Source organism: Panthera leo, chromosome D1 (genome assembly GCF_018350215.1).
Source record: "Panthera leo isolate Ple1 chromosome D1, P.leo_Ple1_pat1.1, whole genome shotgun sequence".
NCBI classification, from domain to species: domain Eukaryota; kingdom Metazoa; phylum Chordata; class Mammalia; order Carnivora; family Felidae; genus Panthera; species Panthera leo.
Window position 1 is genome coordinate 54,950,750 of NC_056688.1, and position 23,175 is coordinate 54,973,924.

Here is a 23,175-nt window from a genome sequence, read left to right on the forward strand (position 1 = left end):
AAAAAAAAAACCAACTAATGCTGCGTGGGTGCCTGGGTGGCTCAGTTGGAAGAGCATGTAACTCTTGATCTCGGGGTTGTGAGTTCAAGCCCCGTGTTGGGTGTAGAGATTACTAAAAAAAAAAAAAAAAAAAAAAAAAAAAATCACAAATAAAAATAAAAAATAAAAAACATTAAGCATCTACTATGTGCAACATCTCAGGTGCTAGGGCCACAACTGTGGCTTCTTCTTTAAATGTTAGGGAAAGGGTTGGGGTCTTAAAGGCAGTGCTGAATGTGGATGTGAGCAGCTGAATGGGACATATAACAAAACAGATTACATAAACTGAAAATCCAGGCCCACAAAGCAGCAACACAGGCTTTGCACGGTAACCTATAAACAAAAAGAGGCATCAAAGATATTAAAAGTTGCTGGTGGGGCACCTGCATGGCTCAGTCGATTGAGCATCCAACTCTTGATTTCAGCTCAGGTCATGATCCCAGAGTCGTGGGATTGAGCCCTGTGTCGGGCTCCACACTGAGCATGGATCCTGCTTAAGATTCTCTCTTTCCCTCTCCCTTTACCCTCCTCCCACTGGTTCTCGTTCTCTCTGTCTCATTCATAAATAAATAAATAAATAAATAAATAAATAAATAAATAAATACGAGTTGCTATTGGGAGGGAGCGGGGAGGTGTGCAGAGGATGCAGGGAGCACAGGGAGGGAGACAGGAGTGGGGGCAGGGCCTTGAGGGGAGGGCAGCAAAGTTTCCTGAAGCGGGAGGAGGCCTGGTTAACTCAGGTGGCCTCAAACAGGGAAAGGGAGCAGAGGGGCCCAAAAGAATATGCAGGAGTATACAGGTGACTTTTATTACCTTCTGCCTGGATTTCCATATCTTTTATATTTTACCACAATAAAAAAAAAATTAATAAAACTGCTACCTAAATAAAAGCAAGCCTACTAAGTGGCTCTCACGGACTGGGAGAGGGGTCTGCACCTAGGACCATGGAGACTCAGTGACCACCAGGGGGCGGGTTTTCCTTTCTTAGGACTGAAAATGGAATCTGTCAATGTGTTTCCTTGAGGTTTTTTTTTTTTAACTCTATGTATTTTGAGAGAGAGAAAGAGACAGAGAAAGTGCATGAGTGGGGAGGAGCAGAGAGAGAGAAGGAGACAGAGAACCCCAAGCAGGCTCCACTCGGTCAGTGCAGAGCCCAATATGGGACTCAATCTCACAAACTGTGAGATCAAGACCTGAGCCGAGATCAAGAATCAACACTCAACTGACTGAGCCACCCAGGCACCGCTTAAGTTTGTTTTTGATGTTGGGAGCTGTTGTTTTCCTTTTTCCTTTACACACACACACACACACACACACACACACACACACACACAAAGTCCAAGGAGACCAACCAATGGGCCTGGGAGGAGGAACCAGGGAAGGATTCTCAACAGGGCTGGTGGGCTGGTCTCTGACCCCATTGGCCCTCCTGCTCCAGGCCTGCAGGGGCCTGAGCAGGTCTCTCTGCTCCAAAGCCCTCCAAAGCTCAGCAAACCTCTGCTTGTGCCCTTGCTGGGGACCCAGGGCCTGGAACAGAACAGGAGGAGGGGTCAGTGGAGACAGAATGGATGGACCCACCACGACCAGCCCTGGCTCTGAGATATCACATCCTCGGCAAGGGTGCCAGGGAGGACTGGGTGGCTTGCATCTTTGGGGAAAAACCACCGACCTGAATGTGAGCCCTGGCTCTGCCCTCTCAGCTAGAACAAGGAGGAACCATTCCTCCCTTTGTGGGTTGGTTTTTGGGGACTGGACACCAGGTCCCAGACCTTCATCTGCCACAGAGTAGGCTCCGCTGGCCATGCCCTGGGCTCCCCGGCTTAGAGCAGCACCCAGGTGGAGCCCACAAGGCGAGCCGCCCCAGCCTGGCCACCCGCCCACCGGCCCTACCAGCACCTACTTGGCATAGGCCTTCTCCACCAGGGCGCACCAGAACTCGCTGCGGGAGTTGGAGTGGCAGTAGATGAGCTGGTTGTTGACTGTGGGCAGTCGATCATCAATGACCACGTCCACCCACTCCCCAAAGCGCCAGAAGTGAAAGTGGAAGATGCCCGCGTAGGCACTGGGTTTCTCAGGGTCCCACTCCTGCTCCTTCCAGTCTGGGATGACCTGGATGGGGAGGGGGACAGGACAGGAACACAGCGATGGTCATATCTGGCTTCCTGAGGAAACGGGGGTACATGCCTCGAGGGAATCAAAATAGAAAGGAATACTGGGTTCAGGTCTCATCTCTGCCATGAACCAGTGTGGGACTTGGGCGAACCCTTCTCCTCTCTGGGCCTCAGTTTCCCTTTTCTACAGTGGTTGGAGGCTGTCACTCTGGGCTTCCCCTTCCCTTCCTCGGGGCTCCCTGTGCACCCTCCAGTGCTTAGAAATCTATTACACCAATTCCGGTTCCTATCTGGTGAAGGGTGCCGCCACCGCCCCGTCCAGCACCGGCCAGAAGCAGGCGGCCACATTGGCCTCCTCCCGTTCCCTCTTTCCAGCCAGTGAGGCCACTCGGAGCTCCTACATTCCGCTAAACTCCTTCTCCTCTCTGTCCCCAGCACCACGCTGGCCCAGCCCCCATCTCCTCGTCCCAAAACACTATAACCTGTGGCATCGACAACCACCTGTGCCCTCACCCTACACAGCAGCACAGTAATCTTTCTGATCATGTCGCCTTTCTAGGAGGTGAGCTCCAAACCCTTAATGTGAGCTGCCCCACCCCCAGCTCCAAGGCTGGCTTTTCTAACCCCTTACCCCCCCCCACCCCCCCTGTTTTCTCCTGCTCCAGGCTCTTCCTCTGCTCGGAAACTTCGCACCTGCTCTTCCTTCTCTTCTTCACCCAGCTGATCTCACTTGCCCTTTAGGGTCCACCCCCTCCTCCAGGAAGCTCTCCTTGACTTTTCAGACTATAGGCCAGGACCCCTGTGGGGCCATTTCATGGCCCCTGGCACTTCTCCTCAGAGACCATTACCACAATTATAATTAAACAACTGTGTGACACTGAGTTCAATTCTGTTACTCTCACTGAAATGTTAGCTCTCTAAAAGCATGGGATGCATCAGGTTTTGTCACTGGTATATGCCCAGCACATACATGGTCCAGGACCTGGCCCAGACATAATACTTAATACACACGTGTCAACCGAGTGAAAAAGTTCATAGGCATTGAGTGGGTCTCTGACAATAGTATTTATGGAACATCTTGGACATGCCAGGTGCCGTGCCCAGGACTGCCATGGCTAATCCCAGTTTAATCTGCAGGATAACCCTGTGCAGAGATTACTATCATCCATCCCTCCTTTACAGCTAAGAAAACTAAAGCTCAGAGAGGGCAAGTAACTTGGCCAGGGTCACACAGCTAGGAAACACACATTCTCTGGAGTCAGGCAGACTGTGTTGGAAGCCAGGGTTCAGACCTGTGACCTGTGGACCGCTCTGCACTGGGTCTGTGCTGACACCGAGGACCCAGACACATCAGACATGGTCCCTGCCCTCAGGAGGCTCTTAGTCTGGTGGGAGAGGCAAATGCTGAGGCTGACAGGGGGAGCATGGGGGAGCATGGACAGAAGGGAAAGGTGGGCCCGACCCTGCAGGGCCAGAAGCCGCTTCCCAGCAGGTGTCTTGACAGCTGGCTGTGGGCGTCCCCCAAGCAGACGTGGCACATCTGGGCAGCGGGAGGTGGGCACAGGAGGGAAAGCCTGTCACCCTCGAGCCAGGCTGACTTGCCGGCCCTGCCCAGCCTGGGACCAAGAGGGGCTGAACCCACTGCGACCAGAGGCAGCCCCTTCTGGAAGAAAACCACCCTCAGGCATGGGGGTGGGCACCCAGGCATCCAGGCTGAGGAGCCAGAGATGCCGCAGAAGGCTGTAAATCCCAAGGCCCAGACCAGATTCTTCTGCCAAAAGCCACTCCCCAACCCCCACGCTCATTAAGAAGGCTTTTGTTTACAAACCTCTTACCATCAACAAGGATGTTGGCGAAGACAAATGGTCCCTTGCGAGACACTGGAGACCAAGAAAATGAAAATGCCAACCACAGTGAGAGGCGCACTGCCATCCACGGAGCCCGGCCCGGTGCCAGGCACACCTTTCTCTCTGTTGCCACTGACCTTTATCGCTACCTTTTGAGGCAATACTATCGGAAGTTGCTGGCACAATGTTGCCCGTGGGCACTGGTGAGGGAGGCAGGACTCACATTCAGGGTTTCAGGGCCCTCTACAGTGTCCGCAACCCAGAAAAGGCTCTATCCTGGCTGCTCCATTTTCAGTCAATTCTGTGTCCTTTCTGAAACCTCTCAGGGCAGCCTCTGCCCCAGCCCCCCGGCGCTCTCTCCCACTTTGCGCTCAGGACAGAAAGCTGTATCAAAAACGGGGCACCTGCAGGATGGGTTATCATCCCCACTGCACAGACGGGAAGGCTGAGGAACGAGGAGGTGCCCGAGGGCACAGAGGGATAGGGAGTCCGAAGCTGAGCACACCGGCCTGGCCAGTGCACCCTCCTCCACTCCTCCCTGCTCTGAAAGCTCTGGACAGTGTGGGGCCCGGGGAGGGAGGAAGAGGAGCCCTCACAGGGTGCTGGGAGGTACTTCTGGGGATGCAGGGGGATCATTAGCCAAACCCAGGGCTTGGCTCTGGGCCCTCTGGGGCTCGGGAAGCAGCTAATGAGGCTCTAGGGCCTGCAGATCCTGAGTTAGGGATCCCTGTGGGCCTCAATTTCCCCTCCTACGTCATGGCCAGTGGGCCCAGCATGGCCAGCTTCTTACCCCCACAACCCCTCTGCTGCCAGCAGGGTCCTGAGTGAGAGGGAGGAGACTGTCCAGGGAGGTGTGCTCTCACGGGCACACAAACCCTCGCACACCACATCCAGTCATCCCAGGAATCGAGGAAGCAAGCAAAACCCTGGGGCCACATCAAAGGATTCAGGAACCAACCTAAAGAGGCTCCCACTGGCCAAAGAGGGGCCAATCTCAGCTTCGGTAAGGATGATTACTGCAACGGATGAAAACACATCAAATATGTTCCAATCTATGAGACCACAGTGATACTTACAAATAATTAGTCACTATTGGAGAACAGCTGGGAAACAGACTCATTTTTTTTAACAACTGGAAAATTAAGGGCAAGAATCAGGATTTATCCCGCCTTTTCTATACAGACTGTACCACAGGGTAACCAACAGAGGAAGGGAGGTGTATATCTGGAGGTGAGTTGCAGCTACGAAATGAGGAGGAAATTAGAATATTAGACTCCTGCTACTTTACCACCGACAAATAAGGGATTTAGCAATGGTCGTTGGTGGCTTCTCCTATCACAAAAAACAGAGACAACTAGCTATCACGGGCCCTGTGAGAGAAGCACACAATGTCTCCTAGGAAGCAGTCATGCCAAAAAACTTGGACCTGACCCTTATCGAGCCTCTAGGGGTCAGTCCTTTGCGGGAAATGTATGGCACAGAGAACACGTTAAACACCGCCACAAAAACAAAGGCAGCAAAATCTAGATAGTTGGAAACTCGACAGGCCAGGTGGCTTCAGCAAAGAAATCTCAAGGAAAACAATAAAAGATGAAGGGAAACAAACCATTGGAGTCGCGGACCTTCGTTTGGATCTGATTCCAGCAAAGCATAAAACATATGCACGTTTATGGCAGAAATTGGAAACCAAAACACTTACTGGGTATTTGACGCTATGAAGGAAGTATCGTAGAATTATTTGAGTTGTGTTATAGGATTATGGTTACAGAGCTTTGTTTTTTTTTGTTTGTTTTTGTTTTTGAGGACTCCTTATCATTCAGAGATGCATCCGGAAATATTTACAGATGAAATGGGAAGCTGCCTGGAGGGCGTGGGAGGGAATAAGAGGAAACAAGACCGGCTGCCAGCTGACAATTGTTGAGGCCGAGGGATGGGTACGAGGGAGCACATGAAGACATCTCTCTCCTCCCAAGTGAAATGCCCCATCTCCACGGCCACCAGCTCCTCAGCCTGGCATTCACAGCCCTGGGGCTCCGCTGACTCTCAGGCTCACCCTGAACACTTGCCTCCCTCGGGCCCCATGGAAATCTAGACACACGCTGCTTCAGGCCACCTCGGCTCTGCTCATGTGTCTCCCTCTGCCAGTACTGTCCCAATCCTTGTCCCTCAGGCTAGCTCAGCAGCAGCTTGCAGGGGTCTCCAGGCCTGGTGCTCCCGCAGGCTCTTTCCCTGATCCTGGGAAGGGAGCTTCTGGAGGGCAAAGCTGAGCTCCATTCACACCCAGATCCCCCCCACCCACCCAGCACCCCACCCAGCATAGGGCCTGGCCCAGCTCCACAGCCGGCCAAGTCCTTCTGGAAGGAAAGTCTCCAAGTGCCAGCCACAGCACAGCCCTGACCGGCTGGTGACCTTGTACCCACTACGGACACACTGCCAATCACGGTGCACGGCAAAGACTTAGGTTCCGACTAGGCCACCGCTCTGAGCCTCAGTGTAGGCATCTGCCTACCCTACTCCAGGGCTGATGTGAAAAACAAAATGGGGGCGCCTGGGTGGCTCAGTCGGTTGAGGGTCCGACTTCAGCTCGGGTCATGATCTCACGGTTCATGAGTTCGAGCCCCGCGTCGGGCTCTGTGCTGACAGCTCGGAGCCTGGAGCCTGCTTCCGATTCTGTGTCTCCCCCTCTCTCTGCCCCTCCCCCGCTCATGCTCTGTCTCTCTTAAATATAAACAAACATTAAAAAAATTAAAAACAAAAAGAAAGAAAAGCAAACCAAAATGGACAGTGGCCTCAGAGGTGCTGCCTTAACCGTGGAGGGCTGTGCACATGTGAGGGGTCATCCCCGCTGGGGTATGCGGTACAAGCACGTGCACTCACACAACAATCTGCAAACTTTGGGACCGGCACGGACCTCAGGTACCTGGTCAAGCCTCCCAAGAGGAGAAACAGCAGCAGCAGCCCCCTGTGCAGATGGGAAAAGAGAGGCCTGAGGGGTCACGGCACTTACTTGGGCTGACCCAGCAGCAAGGAAAGGACTGTGTGGGATTCGTAGGCCCCCTGGCACCACTACAAAATCAGCCCAGAAACCTCAGGCGACGGGTGTGCCACAGCACCCCCTGATGCCCTGGTGCCTGGAGCACTCCAGGCTCAAATCCTCCTGGGACTGAGCCATGGGACACGCAGGTGTGAGTGTGCAAGTACATGACGGTCAGTGTATGTGGGTGCACACAGCATGCGTGTGTGTGAGCACCAGTGTGTGTATGTGTGTGTGTGTGAGAGAGAGAGAGAGAGAAAGAGAATGTCAATGTCAGTGTGTTTGTGTGTGTGTGTGTGTGAGAGAGAGAGAGAGAGAGAGAGAGAAAGAGAGAGAGAGAATGTCAATGTCAGTGTGTGTGTCTGTGTGTGAGAGAGAGAGAGAATGTCAATGTCAGTGTGTGTGTCTGTGTGTGTGTGTGCGTGTGTGTGTGTGAGAGAGAGAGAAAGAGAGAGAGAGAGAATGTCAATGTCAGTGTGTTTTTGTGTGTGTGTGTGTGTGTGTGTGTGAGAGAGAGAGAGAGAGAGAGAAAGAGAGAATGTCAATGTCAGTGTGTCTGTGTGTGAGAGAGAGAGAGAATGTCAATGTCAGTGTGTGTGTGTGTGTGTGTGTGAGAGAGAGAGAATGTCAATGTCAGTGTGTTTGTGTGTGTGTGTGTGTGTGCAAGAGAGAGAGAAAGAGAGAGAGAATGTCAATGTCAGTGTGTGTGTCTGTGTGTGAGAGAGAGAGAGAATGTCAATGTCAGTGTGTGTGTCTGTGTGTGTGTGTGCGTGTGTGTGTGTGTGTGTGTGTGAGAGAGAGAGAAAGAGAGAGAGAATGTCAATGTCAGTGTGTTTGTGTGTGTGTGTGTGTGTGTGTGTGAGAGAGAGAATGTCAATGTCAGTGTGTTTGTGTGTGTGTGTGTGTGTGTGTGTGCGAGAGAGAGAAAGAGAGAGAGAATGTCAATGTCAGTGTGTGTTTGTGTGTGTGTGTGTGTGTGAGAGAGAGAGAGAGAGAGAGAGAGAGAGAATGTCAATGTCAGTGTGTGTGTCTGTGTGTGAGAGAGAGAGAGAATGTCAATGTCAGTGTGTGTTTGTGTGTGTGTGTGAGAGAGAGAGAAAGAGAATGTCAATGTCAGTGTGTGTTTGTGTGTGGGGGGGGGGTCGGTGCACAGGGAAGGAGCTTTTCACAGATTTCTGCCTGCGACCCCAGAGGGCTAACTGGGAGCATTTCTGTAAAAGGCCAGCAGGGCTGCAGGCTGTCAGGCTACAGTGGGGCTTCCTGTGTTACCTGAGTCAGGTGAGGGGAGTCCCCAAACCAGAAGGTTCCTGGTTCCTCAGTTCGCAGCTTCTGATTCCAAGAGTCTCAAATTCCCGAGTTTCAGATGCCATGACCGGACGAGGCCAGGAAGTTTGTCCCCCTCCCCCCCACACCCTTGGGAGAGCAGAGCCGCGTCGTTCGCCAGCCGGAAAGCAGGAGGTGATGCACCTGCAGGGGCCCAGGGTTTCCTGTTCACAGGGCACAGCCAGACGCTCAGCTGCCCTCAGAGACCTGCGTGGGACCCCAGCCTTGAGGCAGCCCCCCCCTCCCCGCCCCTGCTGGGCTCCCTGCTACATTGTGAGGGCTAAAGATCCCCTCAGCTGTGCCCATCCTGAGCCTGGTGACCGTGTCGGAGAAGAATCCTCACCCTCCTGTCCACTCTCCAACCAGAGCCAGGCCTGGCCCCTGCCCATCCCTCCCCACACTGCCTGCTCCCAGAAGCACTGGGCTGCTGTGTTGCATCGGGCAACTCCCTTCACCTCTCTGAACTCTGTGCTCCTCCTCTGTAAACAGGTTGTCCTGACATTCCTCTCAGAATAACTGAAAAGTGAGACCATGTGTCTACAGTGACTGGGAGAGTAACAATGAGCAAACGGAGAGAGGGCGTCGTGTACCAGCTCATGAGGGGCTCTGAGTGCTTCACTGACTCATTTAAGCTTCATACGGGCCCTACAAGGAGGCACCGTCATTAGCCCCTGCCAACAGACGAGGAAACAGGCTCAGAGAGGCTGCCCAGGGTCACAGGTGGTCAGTGGCAGGCCCCTCGCCACTGCACACACTGCCTGGCGGGGGGGGGGGGGGGGGGGGGGTGGCGAAGGTCAGGAAACGGCAAGTGTCTTCACTCTGTGTTCTTGTGGGTTCCATGGAAAATGGGTCCTCATTTCCCATCCACTGCACTCCTCCTGACCCAGTCTTGGCTCTGCCGGGGAGGAGAACAGGGGTGGAAGGACTGGGTTCCGTTGCCCCTACCCCTTCCAGAGGCATCTTTGGGAGTGGATGGAGGCTGTGACTGGAAGGGCAGGGCTTGGGGAAGAGAAACAAGGTGGCCACAGCTGACCCGGGGAGGGCTCCAGGGTGCAGGGTGGGGATGTGAGACCTGGCTGCGGGGAGCATTTCAAAGTGAAGGTCATTCCCCAGCAAAACCCCAAGTGTGGCCCCTGAAGCAGGACCTGACCGTGGTCACTGGGAAGAAGCTGGCCTTGCCAGGGCCTGGGCCCTCAGGAGGGGTGGGGGCACCATCCCTGCCCCTTCCAGGGGGCCACAAAGTCTGGTGCACACATGTACCCCTCCTTTGGCCCCTCCATACCTTCTGTGACTTTGGGCAAGTGACCTCATCCTCTGGGCCTCTTTGTCTCTGCCCCAAAACGAGTGAGCTCCAGACAGATGACAAGGGGACAGAGTTCTAATGAAGGGTCAAGTGGGGCACTAAGGTGGTGTCTTATCTGGTCATCAGGGCAGGGGCTGCCCAATGGACTTGTATTAAATGGATGACAGAGGCTCAGTGAAACCCAAGCCTAGGTCTCACCGCCCACCCCCCCCAGCCCTGCCACTCCCTGTCCCATCCGCCCCCTGCCCAGCCACCCTACAAGGGAGGGAGATTGTGCATGGCTTGGTGCATCCCCACCCATCCCCTTTGGGCCCCACCTGCTGAGGATCAGATGCCGCCTCCCTGGGGCCCCAGCATGGCTCTCTCCATGTCCCGTACAGAAGCTGGTCTGGGGACCTCTGGAGAAAAAACTCTCAGGGGTGTTGATACCTGGTTGGGTGTCAAGAGACCTGTTTCCAAACTCCATCCTGATGTCTGACCTTGGCCCAGTCACTTGACTGCTCTAGGCCTCATCTCTGAAAGCCGCAGGGCGGGTATGGGAATGTGGGAGAAGGCCCCGGAGGGGCGCTCAGGGCTATGAAGAGACTGAAGAGGGCTGTCAGAGCTCCTGAAGCAGTGGGGGTGGCTCGCGGTGAGAGACTGCACACCGCGAGGCAGGGGAATAGAGGCTTTATTGGGGACACGCAGCGCATGGGGTAGATACGGTAGGGCAGAGTGGGGGTACAGGTAGTCTGCACCATGAGGGTCCCCAGAGCGGCAAAAAGGCAAAGGGCAGCGCCATCTCCAGGGGTCTGGACTCCCCTAGTTGTCAGCAGAGAAGGCAGGCAGGCATTGCTGGGACTTCAGGCCCCAGAGCTGAAAGTCAGAAATGACCACAGCCAATTCCCACCTAAAGAATCCCAAGGGACGCGTGGGTGGCTCAGTCATGAAGCGTCCGATTTCGGCTCAGGTCACGATCTCATGGTTCATGGGCTCTAGCCCTGTGTCAGGCTCTGAGCTGACAGTGCAGAGCCTGCTTGGGATTCTCTCTCTCCCTCTCTCTCTGCCCCTCCCACACTTGTGTACTCTTTCCCTCTCTAAATAAATAAAACCTAAGAAAAAAAAAAAAAAGAATCCCAACTCCAATACCTGCTCCTCTTTGCACATTTCCAGAGTGGGGGGCTCGCCCTCCCAGCAGCCGCAGCCACTGGGATGGCTCTCAACCTCTATCTCTCAGGGTGTCTGCTCGCAGGGCCCTGCAGCCCTCGATGGCTCTGCTTCTTGAGGAAAATGGGCCTGTTTCTGACAAGAACAAACCAGGGCTGGCCTGGAGACAGGGTGTTGGGGTCACTTCCTGAGGTGCCAGCCAGGCCTGCCCCTCCCTCAAAGAAGGCTCACTGGGCCTGGGCATTCCCTGCCTGGGAACCTGGAAGAAACCTGACATCCCAGCAAAGAATCTACTGTCTCCTGCTCCAGAGCTCCCAGCTATCTAGCTTCCCCAGGGAGAGGGAGACCCCTTCACTATACTGTTCCCCACTTCATTGTATGAACCTCACAGGCTCTCAGCTCAGGGGGCCCCCCTCCCCAAGGCCATCTTGGCCAAGCCCCTGATAAGGGCCACCCGCAAACCAGCTGGGCAACTACATAATAGATCATCTAAAATCAGACTTGCACACAGGGCAGGTACAGACTCTAGAACATAGCCTTATGAATATAGTGTGCTCTCTCTCAATATATATGCACAAGTACAGATAGAGACATCCCTCTGTAACATGTTATATGTCCTCTCCCTGTCACTTCTCCCTCCTGAAGTCGTTCTCCAAAGAGCAAGAGTTGGCAAGCATAGCTGCTAGCCTGCCAGTCATTCCCCACTGCCCAAATCAAGCCCCGCAGCAACCCTGCCTGAAGTCCCGAGGCCCCTGGGGCATCATGGGACCACACCAGGCCCGGGCCAGGAGTAAGTGCCTTCCTGGGTCCTCAGGCTGAGTGTTCACCTCTGGACTTCTGTCGCCAGGAGGGTGCCAAATGCCCATGTGTGCATTCCCCAAGGAGGCCACTCTGTCGTCGGTCTCCCCATCTCCCATCTCCAGAGGAAGTCCGATGGCGGGGAACTTGGATCTCTCTTTCTGCGTGTCTATGTCTGTCTCTCTCGGTCTCTTTGAGTCTCTGTCCGGACAGCGAAGCAGAGAGAAAATAAATGCGCTCGGCCCCCTCCATCTGCCCACACAAGGCCAACCAGGCTCCATGGTCTACAGCAGAAGCAACGGCCACCGGTCCAGCTTCTAGACTACAAGTCCTTTGCATCTTCCTCCCGTGAGCAGGAGCGCCAGCACCATGGAGAGGAGAGGAGGAAGGACACAGGCTCAGGGGGTCCCGGGAGAGCTGAGTACAGGCCAGCAGCTAGAAGAACGTCCTCAAACACACGCCTCGGGGCAGGGGGCACGGGCAGGGCTGGCACGGGGAGGGGGCAGCAGCGAGCAGCTGCCGTCAGAGCTGGTTAAAGACCACGGAGGCCTTGAGGTTGGCGGGTTCCAGGCCCTCGCTGAAGGCGATGAGGAAGTACATGACCTTGCGGATCTTGGCCAGGTCCGACAGGCGCTCCCCGAACTCCAGGGCATCGGCCTCATTCCAATCCATGGTGTCCGAGTCCTCCTTGTGCCAGAAGATGGCAGCAGGGTCCAGCAGCTGGCGCGTCATGAGGTTGGTGAGGTCGGGCGTCCAGTTCTGGGAGGTACCCGTGATGGTGACCTTGCCCGGCTTGTCCAGCACGACGTCCCAGCGCTCAAACTGCAGCTTCTGCTGCTGGATGAAGTCAAGGCGGTACACGGACTCGGCCGGCCGCAGCAGCTTCTCGCCGTCCTGGCGCTTCTCCCCGCGCTGCTTCAGGCTCTCCACGCGCAGCCGCATCTGCCTGGTCAGGTCGTGGTCCAGGACCAGGGGCATGTTGAGCTGCGGTGGCTTGGGCCCGTCCTCCGCCATGCCCAGCTGCTGCTGTTCCTCCGCCGTCTGGGAGCCCGGTGTGCCGGGCCCTCGCTGCCAGGGCGAGAGGCCACCAAAGACGCCCCACCTACCCCTCCGCCCTCCCCCGTCCCCTCCCCTCTTGGCCACTGGCCCTTCCCGGCCCTGCCCAACCCTCAAAATGGGGGTGGGAGTCCCCAAACGCCTCCTCTCTACGCCTCGAAGAGGCTGTAACACAGGCACTGCAGGCAGGCGGGAGGCGGCCAGGCTCCTCGGGGACCAGACTGCTGATGTCACTTGCTGTGGTAACCGCCCCGACTACCTGACTCCCAGGGAAGGGCTGGGAGCGCTCGTTTGTGAAGGAGGGAGGCTGTGTGGGGCAGTAAGAAGGGGCGGGAGGTGGGGAGCAGCCGCTCACTGTAAGGAGAGAGGCTTTACTGGGGACACCCTGGCAGGAGGGTAGGGGGGAGCAAGGAAGGAGAGGCCTCCTGATTTGAGATGTAAAGTCACCCTAGATAAACCCTGTAGCCACTCTGACCCAGAGTCACCCTCACCACTCCACACTCAACCCCCAAGGCCTTCCATCCCATTCCCAGGGTCCCTGAGAACCCTCCCCCCAGCCCTACTACCAGGACTGGCCTGGCCACCACCATCTCTGACCTAAACCCCTGTTCCCAAACTTCAGAGGTCATCAGAATCAGCTGCAGGACTGAAACACAATTGCTGGGCTCCAGCCCCAGCACTTCTGACTTAACAGGGCGGACAAAGCCTAGGAATCTGCACTTCGACCAGCCTCCCAGGTGATGCTGATGCGGCCGGTCCAGGGATGGTGCTTGGAGAATCACTGACCCACGTGATTCCTGCCTGCCGGCCCTGCCTCCACGCTGCACCCCACGGCAGCCCCATGCCCAGGTCTCCTCCCACTAGAATCCCACCACTTATTCCACCTATATCAAGCCTCAGTCTCCCCCGGGAGACTTGAGGCTGAGGAACAATCTGACAAACGTCCGTATCTCCAGTGCCTGAGGTGGAATCAGTTCAGCTATTACGTTCCGGTCAATGGAAGAAGTGGAATACGTGAGTGCATCTGGGAGCAGGGTAGGGGAGAGGGGAAGGTGCCATGGCATGCCACACGCAGAAAAGAGGACAGAGGCACAGGCCAAAGTGTTAAGAGCTGAAAACGATCTGAAGGGTCTAGTGGACCACAAGCACAGACTACTGCTAGATGGAGGCTAAATCAGCCAGTGGGATCTTGGGCTACATGAACAAGAGTATCACCAAGGTCACCAAGGGAGACAGAGCATCTGGTCCTGTTAAGATAACACCTAGAGCCCTGAGATCAGCTCTGGGGGTCGCTGGCGGCAATTCCCCGAGGGTATTCGAGAGAATGCAAGAAGCCAAGCTGCCTGACCCTCACAGAACCTTTCTAGCTGCAGGGAGCAACACAGCTGAGGAATTACTGTTAAATTAAGCCAGCACCCAGAACAGAGCATGCCACACAGGAGGTCCTGGGAAAATGCTTGTTGAATGAATAATGAATAAATAACACTGATAAGAGAACTGATGTGTTAGGGGCCAAGGTCGACCAGAGGAAGACATCTGCGTAGATGGGAGAGAACAGAGACATGACTGAAGCGAAAAATGAGGTTTGGGGGCAGGTGTGTGTCAAAGTGCAGGATGAGGGAGATGCCTGGAAGGTGAGGGCGGCTGAGGGTGAAGGCTGATGGGGATACAGACAGGATCTGAGGCTGGGATGGTGAGGGCGGGGTGCCAGCCGCACAGGCAGAGGAATCCCTGGGACACAGCAGTATTTGGGGTGGAAAAGGCTGGGGAATTGGTGGTGCCGAGCCCTCGGTGCCTGAGTGGCAGCTGGGTGGCTGTGGAGCGTAGGGAGCAAATGGCATAAGCCTGGAGGGGTTTACAAGTGGAGGGTGCGGTCTGGAAGCAGCATTGAGGAAAGAGAGGATGCCAGCCCCATCTCTGGACCTGTGGGATGCTGGGGGAGGCGTTCAGTTTCTACTGGTGGGGACCCTGGGGAGAGCCTGGTCTCGGCCTGCTTGGGTTACCGACCCACCGGAGGAGGCTGAAGGTGGAAGTCGTCTGGGCCTCAGCCACACAGGGCAGGAGGGAGGGGCGGCGAAAGGTGAGGAAAGCCCGAGTGGGAAGGGAGGAAAGGAAGGGGGCAGGAGGCTGCAGGTGGGGCTGGGCCCACTGCCATCCACAGATCTCTGCTCCACCCCCAGACACCTTGGGAAGACCCACTAAAGCCTGGCATAGGGATGAACGCAGGAGAAAAGCAAGGGACCAAGTTGCATATGTGATTGTAAAACTACATACTGAAAAACAAAACAAACACCCCTTTAACCCCAACTGGAAAAACTGACGAGAAGGAAATACAGTAACCCCTTAACGCTGGCTGTTTCTGGCTAAAGAAAACCTTAAGCAATGTTGTATTTATTCAAACCTTCTGTCCCCAGTACCTAGAATGGTGCTCGGGGCATAGCTGGTGCTCAGTTAAACTGGGATGAGCGAACTGCCACGAAGCTAAAGGGCATGAAATGCACATGTAACAGGGGCAGGGGTGGGATGGCAACCATTTTAAATAGAACTAAAAAAGAGCCCAAGCCCTGCCACCAGGTGCCTCTCCCAGGCCGAGCCCCAGGACCGGCCACCCCGCAACACTCCCCTCTCAGACATCCAGGCCCTCACTTTCTCTCTGCTCTCTTCCTGTCCTCCGGCCAGAGAGGCTCGGGGCAGGGATCAGGCCTGGGGCTGCACCAGACTCTGGGGGGAGGTGAGCTCACAAAGGACCTTGGGTCTGGCTTGGGCCAGGTCACGCTTGATAGCAGATGCCCTGTCCCACTGTCACATCCTGATTTCTGGTCCACAGAACCTGGTCACCCGAAAGCCCACTGTCCCACCCTCAGAGAATGTACAGTCAAGGTGAGGAGACCAATATGCCCCTACCAGGGATCCCATAGGAGGGGGAGGCCCACTGCCAAGGGGTGCATCACAGAACAGAGAAACAGGCGGGGCACACAGAGGTGGGGCAGGGAGGAGGATTTAACACGTGTAAATTGCCGTGAAATGCCACAGGTTCCCCCCCCCCCCCCAACAGGCTGTTTCTTCCTCCTACAACTCTGGAGACTAGAAAGGTCAGGTTGACACCAAGGCGAGGGGTAGGAACCTGACCTGCCCGATGGCATGTAACGACATGGACCCAAGCCAGAATCACACCCAGGCCTGGCTGGTTTCAAATCCTGTGCCCGCCAGCCCCAGGCTGCATCAAGAACTAGAGGTAAGGGGGTGGCTTCCTGGAGGAGGGGGTACGGGTGTTGAGGGCACGATGTAGCAGCATGTGAGGTTAGGCATCCCCAGAGTGAGGAGGCTGGGGGGAGCAGGGGTGCAGCTCAGGCCGAGCACCCCTGTTCCATGGAGGAAACAGGGTGGGGCAGGGGAGGCCCTGCAGGGTAACGGGCCCTAAAGTGAGGGGTGACAACAAACAGGGCCCAGTCAGCAGGGACAGGAGGGGAGGCAAGGCACAGTAATAAGCTCCCCAGGGCCTCCTGCCTCCTTCTAGGACCTGGGAGCTGTCACCACAACAGCACCCGGAGGCAGAGTGCAATTAGCCAGGAGCACTTTGCTCTGCTCCAACCCCCTGGGGACCCAAGCTCCTGGAGATCTGCCTCCTGGCCCTTGAAGGCTCGAGACCAGCCAGGCCCGGTGCCCTGACATCCTGCAGGAGGAACCTTCAGCCCAGAGACGAACACAGACCTGCCACAGCATGGATGACAGACCTCCTGCCTGTGGGTCTGGGGCCCCTTCCTCCACTCACCAAATGGGGATCTGCCCCAGGGCACTGCCTAAGGCCAGGCCCAGGACAGAGCACACAGCAAACTGAGGCTCCTCCCTACAATGGCTAGAGAGCCCATTCCCCAGGAGGGGACACAGCGGGTCAGGCTCTGGCCCCACGAGACACAGGGTAGGAAAGCGGGCTGTGGGGTTGCTGGCCAGTAGCTGGGTCCAACAAATTGGAGAAGGGCTCTGCTCTCAAAACTTTCTTGAGCATTCTCTGTGCCAGGCTCCCGCTGGGCTCACCGACAAGATGTAGTTGGGTCAGCTTTGCCCAGGGGGAGCTCATCTCAAGAAGGGAGACCACAGGTAAACAGATGATTATAGGGCAGGTGGGAAGTATAGGGCCAGCCCTGAAGGATTCCTGTGTGCCACCTCCAGCCCCAGACGGAGCCCTGACCAAACTAGGGGTGGGCTCAGAGGCAGGAGGACCTTGCTCTGGGCTCAGAGAAGGGGGTTGGAGCCTGGAATCAGGGGGGCAAGGATAGCTCTATACCCAGCGAACAGCACTGAGCCCCAACCCCAGTGAAACGATCCCACATGTGGCTCTCTGAGGCCCTCCCAACGTGGACATCCTACAACTACCCATGTCTACAGGCTTCAGCAGTGGCCTTTGCTGAGGGCCCTACAGCACCTGTGTCCCTACAGACCATCAGGAGCCAGGCTCCAGGAATACCCACCCCAGGGTGGCTTTGAAAGGTCACACCCCCGTCCAGAAGACACGAAAATAGAGCACCTGCGACAGTCCCAGCCTCGGCTAAGGGCACAGCTCCCTCTGATGGCCGAGGGACGCCACAGACAATAAGAACAAACGCACTGCTCCTTGGTCCCTGCTTGCCTGGGAACACCCATTATGTTCTACGAATATTATCATAACACTGGCGATGCAGACACCATTCCCTGAGCACTGCACCCTGAGAACAGTATCTCGTTTTGCCCTAACAAACTCCCTGAGAGGGAGCTACCCTCATATCCTGGTTTTCCAGATGAGTAACCGGAGCTAACAGCGACCACATGGTGAGGCGGGGGCTCCAACCCAAGCCATAAGGCTGAGGTGCCCGGAGCTGGTCAGCCCCGCCGCCAGTTCCTCGTAGGAAGAGCAGGAAGGGCAGGGGTGAGCAAGGGGCAACGACCTGTATCTGCTGACACGGGAACCCAGGATGCAGTCCCAGCTGATTACTCTTCAGAGACCAGCACTCCAGCGTCTACTCCAGCAGCCCTGCCTCCCCAAGAAGGGACCGTGCAGTGTGGGGGTAAGGGGCTGCACTGCCGAGTGCTGTCACAAGCGGGCGGGGCGTCACGAGAGAGCCAGTTCTTCCCAGCCTAAACTCTTGGTGCCGCTCGAGAACATCAGTGCTTGGAACCCAGAAACACGAAACAAAATCATCTGAACCACTCCTGCTGACCAAGTGAGGAAACTGAGGCCAAGATAAGGGCAAGGACTGGCCAAGTCTCGACAGCAGGCACTGGCAGGGGGTCTCCTGAACCCCAATGAGTGGGGTCTCCACACTGCACATGATTCAGGTCGCTTCCACATTTCACACGTGAATATTCCACCAAGTGGCTACGGGGACACTGTGGGCCCCCACATGTCAGGTGGGGACACATCTGAAGGCCCCTGGGAGCCACACAGCTTGCCAGCACCTAGGCCTGGGGATCCTCAGCTGGCAGGTGAGGGCAAGGTGATTCTGCTGCTCAGCCAACGCCGGGAGCCCTGGTGTCACCCCGCGCCCCACCCCTGCACAAGTGTTCATAAAGTCACCTCTGCAAGTTCAGGCTGCACCTCCCTTGTCCAAGCGGTGAGGGCCCCACCCCACACCTCACCTTTTGCCACAGTGACTCCCGGGAGGCGAGTGACGAGCAGGCTGCCACAAACCAACAGTTGCCCACTTGGCCCTGGTGCAGGTCGTGGGAGCTGATGCCGTCCACAAAAAGGCGGGGGTCCTCACATATGTCCTGCGGAGAAGCCAAGAGGAGACCTCACTGTCAGCATGGAGATTCACCACCTCCCCTGACAGACTGGGGGGCCCCCTGAGCAGCCAGTTGGTTTTCTCTGAATCCAGCTCCCCCCTCACACCAGGTGCGGCCTGGAATGCCCTTCTCCCATCGCCCGATTGAAGAACTCTGCCCTTCTCCCAGAGGTTCAAATTGATCAGATGCTATGGAAGGTCTTTGGGGGACTGGACCCTGGGCACCTCCCTTTCTCCTGCCCTCCATGGTCTTCCCCAACCAGCCAGGGGTCGGTTCCCATCATGCTCCTCATCCTCCAGCATCAGCAGCCCAGCAGCACCCACACCAGCCCACCCTCAGGGCCCCCCTCACAAAGAGGGTGGGGCCCCAGGGGGGAGACAAACACCCCACAGGTGATGAACGAGTGGCAAAGGCAGGGAGGAGCAGGGAGCTGACCATGCCAGGCCTCACGTGGGCACATCCTCAGGCTACCTCGCTGGATCCTCAACCCACCCCAAGAGTGTGGGGTTGTTACTCTATTCTATGGATAAGCAATGAAGGTTCAGAGAAGGGCAGTGATTTGTCAAGGGCACACAGCAAGCAATACTGAGCAGAGCCGTTGAGCAGACATCCACAGAGCTTCTAGAATGCCTTTCGTGTGTCCAGTGTGGGCCCAATGGGTCAGCGGGGGCAGGGGCTGGGCATGACGGCAGTTTCCTTCCCCTTCCCAGTCCAGGTCTCTGCTTGGGGCATGCGTGTGCCCGCCTGTGTCCCGAAGCATCTATACTCCATGGAGCTGAGAGGGAGTGACTGCTCCCCAAGGTGGGAGGTGGTAAACACTGAGACACACCTACCATGTGCCAGGCAACCTGCTGGCACCACGATCAATCCTCACCATGATCCTGAGAGGTGGGTACTGTGCCCATTGTACAGATGAGGAAACTGAGGCCCAGAGAGGTTGAACAACACGCCCCAGACACACAGCTGGGTCTGCCTCCCTATCAGCTGGTTCAATCACAACCCAGCTACTGAGGTCCTACCGCACGCAGCCAGTAGAAGTCAGCAGAGTCAGGAAGATGGAAGTCAAATTCCTGTTTCCCATTTACTGGCTGTGCAACTTTGGGCCGGCGGCTCAACCTCTCTCAGCCTCCATTTCCTCACCTGTGCAAAGGAAGCAGATGATTATTCCTGCAGGGCTGTGTAAGGACTCCATGGATTATGGAAGCCGGGCACTCGGCAGGGAAAACGGGGCAAAGGGCTATCGGTCCCCACTAAGGCATCTGGGACTCCGGTTGTCACCTCTGCCTGGGAAAACCTGGGTTTTGGAGGGCCAGATTAAAGGCCAAAACTCCCCCAAGGGTGTGAACAGCTCCAGATAGGACTCCAGGGTGACCCAGAGCCAAGCCACAATGTGGCTTCCCCATAGTACAGACTGTGGGATGCCACAGGTCTGAGTAATATTGCCCCAGGTCACGGAAACACGGCAAGGCTGTGCTATCAGGAAGCAAGGGCAGCAAGAAGCCTTGCCTCCCTCCCCGCTGCCCTCCTGATCTTATTTCCTAGGCTCTGGCCCACACCCAGCTAGAATGGAGCCAGACGGAGCCATGACTTAGCATCTGCCTCCCTAGAACGGCAGGCAGGGGCGGGAGTGGAGGGGCGCCTCATATCCGCAGATCCCAGCCACATCCCCAGCACGGGAGAAGAGACAGCCACCACTTGGCATCACCAGGGTCTGCAGAGATGACCTCCTAGTACCCCTCCCCTTCAGATCTTCCTGCCAAGGCCCTGGACAGAGACAGGATGGCCCATCCGTTCTCAGAGGAGGATGTTGAGGCCCAGCAGGCAGTGACACCCAAGGTCACCAGGGTCAGGATCTCAAGACCTATGTCTAGCCTTCCACCTTTCTTGGGCTATCGAGTAGGCACAGAGCACAGAACTAGTCAGGGAAATTCCGGGCCAGGGGGAGGGCCCTTGAGGAGGAAGAGCTTGACCCTGTCATGTGCCCACAGCTATGACAGCAGGAACCCAGGCTGCAGGGAGGCGGTTATGCCAACACAGCAGGCATGGAGAGGGTTGGTGGCTAGGGAGGCTCGACTCCAAATTCACCCCAAGATGGGATCCAGCCACAGCGCTGAGACGCACGCCTTCTGACACCATGCTCGTCTGGGCTCCCGGCCACCTCTCTCCCGTCCACACCGTCCAGTGAGGTTTGCCTTTGGGCCACCCCACCGGCCTGCGAGCTCCAGGGCAGGGCCCAGGCCCGACTCCGCCCGCCCCACGACCAGGGTCGGGAGCAGGGCTCGGCAGGTTCTGCTGGGGCTGTAGGCAGGATCCCGGGGAGAGAGGGCAAAGTGGCACACAGGACTGGACCGGTCAGGCAACTGCTGCGAGCCCCAGGCCAAGCCGTCCCCCAGGGCTAGGAGGTGACAGCTCCTCTCCTCCACATATTTCTCTCTGGGGCATGGCCTTCTACGCTTTCTACGGCTTCTACGCCTGCAGTCACCTCTCTTGCCTCTCAGCCTTCAGCCAGTCAGACCGGCTCCACCGGACACAGTTCAGAGCCCAGAACCATCTCCCTCTGGGGCACAATAAGAACCTCAGGTTTGCAGGCCCGGTGCACAAACAGGAATGCAGCAAGACAGCGGACCCAGGGCACATTCTGCCTCCCCTTCCACCCTGCTCATCTGTCACCTCCCTCTGGGGATCTGAGATCGCGATAGGAAATCGACCACACGGCCGGGGAAAGGCCCGGGAAGGAAGCAGTCCCTCTGCCTGCCTGGGACACAGGAGAAAAGGGCAGGTTCTCAGGAGCACTAGCCTGTGCCCCATCCCCTCTGCAACAGACCTGCCTCTCCATCCCCCATCCCCTGCTTCCCCTCTCTTCCCACAGCAGTCCCCTCCTGCAAGGCCACGCAAGCACACGCACAGAAGGGAATCTTTCCGGAGGGGTGGCGCAGAGGCCCGGACGGCTGGCCCTGGTGAATCTACCTGTTCCATGGCACAGGGGCCTACCATCCAGCACAGCCAAGGAGTGGGGTCTTCACCAAGTGCTTGCGTGATGAACATGAGCCCAGGGCTCGGGGCTGGGGACCACCAGGCCACCTTGGGAGAATTCAGGGAGGTTCTAAAACACATCTGTTTGTGGAACCCCTACTTGTTCTCTTTGGTTCCCTTTGGTCCCTTTGGTTCCACCAAAGGACCTACATGCAAACTTATCTCCAGAGATGGGGAGAGGCTGGATGGGGCAGCGGGTGCTCTGTCCCCACAGAGATGAAAAGGGGCCCCTACTAAGGCCCTGCACCTGAGAGAGGAGGCAGCCCTTCATACCTCCACACTCTCGGGATTCCCCCCGAGTCACAGGCCTCGCTGACAGTCTTCCTCTCTTATCTCCCTGACCAGGCCTGTGGGAGGCCAGCAGGCCTTGCCAAACTGGAAGGAACAAAGAAACAACGAACCCAGAGGAGTGAGCCATAAGACAGGTGCCCTGGGTGGGTAATGAGGCGGACAAGGCCTGGCCCCACCCACAAGACACGGGTCTTTCCAGGCAGGGCCAGCTCTGGGTCCTCAACCCGGGGTTGGCAAGGAGCAGGTGGGCGAGAGAGGGAGCCGGTTTGTCATGTGTTCCCCTTGTGTTGACACCACAGATACCTCAAGTCCTTTCAACCTCCAGCAACCATGATCAGCAAGTTATTCTCCCCATTTACAGATGAGGCAACTAAGGCCAAGGTCATACCTCCCACGACCCTGCCGGGAGGGAGGGCCAAGTCCATCTGAATGAAAAACCAGCCTCCTCATTCCATTTTGGGGGAAAGCAAGAGGGCGGCCAGCAGGGAGGGAGGCTGACTGAGGAGATCCTCAAGAACAGAGAGGCCATGATACTGACCAACCTAAACGAGAGGGGCTGAAGGTGACATGGGAGAAAGAAGGCCTTCCCAGGGGCTTCCCAGAAAGGGCTCTTTGCTCTATTTGTAAACAGTCAGGTCACAGGCCCCAGGAAGTAGGACTCCATGGAAACACGGCCGCCTCAGGACAAAGTTCCATCTCACTGGCCAAGAACCAAGCAGCTGGGAGTTCATGGTCACCCCACTGGGCTAGTCTCGCCCCACCCGCCTGAGGCAAGCCGGGCCTGACTTTCTGCTCCACCGACCGCCCATCCTGACGGTGCGGTGAGGGCCTGCCCGATATTCGAGCCTGCACCACCCAGCAGGCACCGCTCACACACCCACCATCCTGCACACCCCGATCCACACAGTCTGGCCTCCTCATCCAACACCACTCGGCCGTGCCTGGCCTTCAACCGCCTCCCAAACCCAGAACTGATCCCCCACAGCCACCTCCGAGCTGCACTCAGGCATCTCCCAGCCGACACCAACCACCACGGCAGGGGCAGCTCTGCTCCTCCTCTTACAGTGTCTAGAAAGGACCGGACACCAAGCCCAGTGAGGAAGGCAGTGAAGGAGGGGGCAGCATGGCAGGACTCCCAAACTGGCCGGGAAAGGGGCCCAGAGAGGGCAGGTGACTCCACCAGGATCACACAGCAGGGGGAGGCTGAGCCAGCCATGTTGGCATTTCCTCCTCTAGCACAGCAAGCCCAGCTTTCCCCAGCCATGCCTCGCCAGCCTCCTTCAGAGGCACAGATCTAAAATGTCTGGGTGCTGGCCAGAGGGCAGGACAAGGGCAGCAAAGGGGTGGAGTGAGGAAGGCAGAGAGCTCAAGTGTCTCCCCCTCCAACACACACACACACACACACACACACACACACACACACACACACCCACC

General features: G+C 56.7%; 2 protein-coding genes and 1 long non-coding RNA gene across 7 annotated transcripts in view; 1 reads left to right on the forward strand and 2 right to left on the reverse strand.

The window, feature by feature from the left end:
* CAPN5 (calpain 5) overlaps positions 1 to 23,175 on the reverse strand; it is a 52,695-nt gene that overhangs the window by 10,909 nt on the left and 18,611 nt on the right. For all 3 annotated transcript variants that reach the window (XM_042904771.1, XM_042904773.1, XM_042904772.1), the window contains exons 3-4: positions 18,271 to 18,402; positions 1,940 to 2,148 (exon numbers count right to left, since the gene is read on the reverse strand). In XM_042904771.1, coding sequence (XP_042760705.1) covers positions 1,940 to 2,148; positions 18,271 to 18,402 — 341 coding nt within the window. The remainder of the gene's footprint in view (positions 1 to 1,939; positions 2,149 to 18,270; positions 18,403 to 23,175) is intronic.
* On the reverse strand, positions 10,291 to 12,691 carry LOC122199599 (olfactory marker protein). Its single transcript, XM_042904774.1, has 2 exons — positions 10,786 to 12,691; positions 10,291 to 10,512 (listed from the first exon to the last, which is right to left on the reverse strand). Exon 1 carries the CDS (start codon positions 12,613 to 12,615, stop codon positions 12,124 to 12,126), a length of 492 nt encoding a protein of 163 aa, XP_042760708.1. The 5' UTR covers positions 12,616 to 12,691; the 3' UTR covers positions 10,291 to 10,512; positions 10,786 to 12,123.
* LOC122199600 lies at positions 15,449 to 21,508 on the forward strand. 3 transcript variants are annotated; one of them, XR_006193583.1, is made up of 3 exons: positions 15,449 to 15,537; positions 15,713 to 15,892; positions 20,916 to 21,508. It is a non-coding gene; the product is annotated as an uncharacterized LOC122199600 (long non-coding RNA). The 3 variants fall into 3 exon arrangements; XR_006193581.1 differs by having other exon boundaries at positions 21,287 to 21,508; XR_006193584.1 differs by lacking the exon at positions 20,916 to 21,508 and adding an exon at positions 16,175 to 16,687.

Bases quoted from the DNA above. Each gene is read 5' to 3' on its own strand.
- LOC122199599 (XM_042904774.1), bottom strand. From the start codon at position 12,615: ATGGCGGAGGACGGGCCCAAGCCACCGCAGCTCAACATGCCCCTGGTC.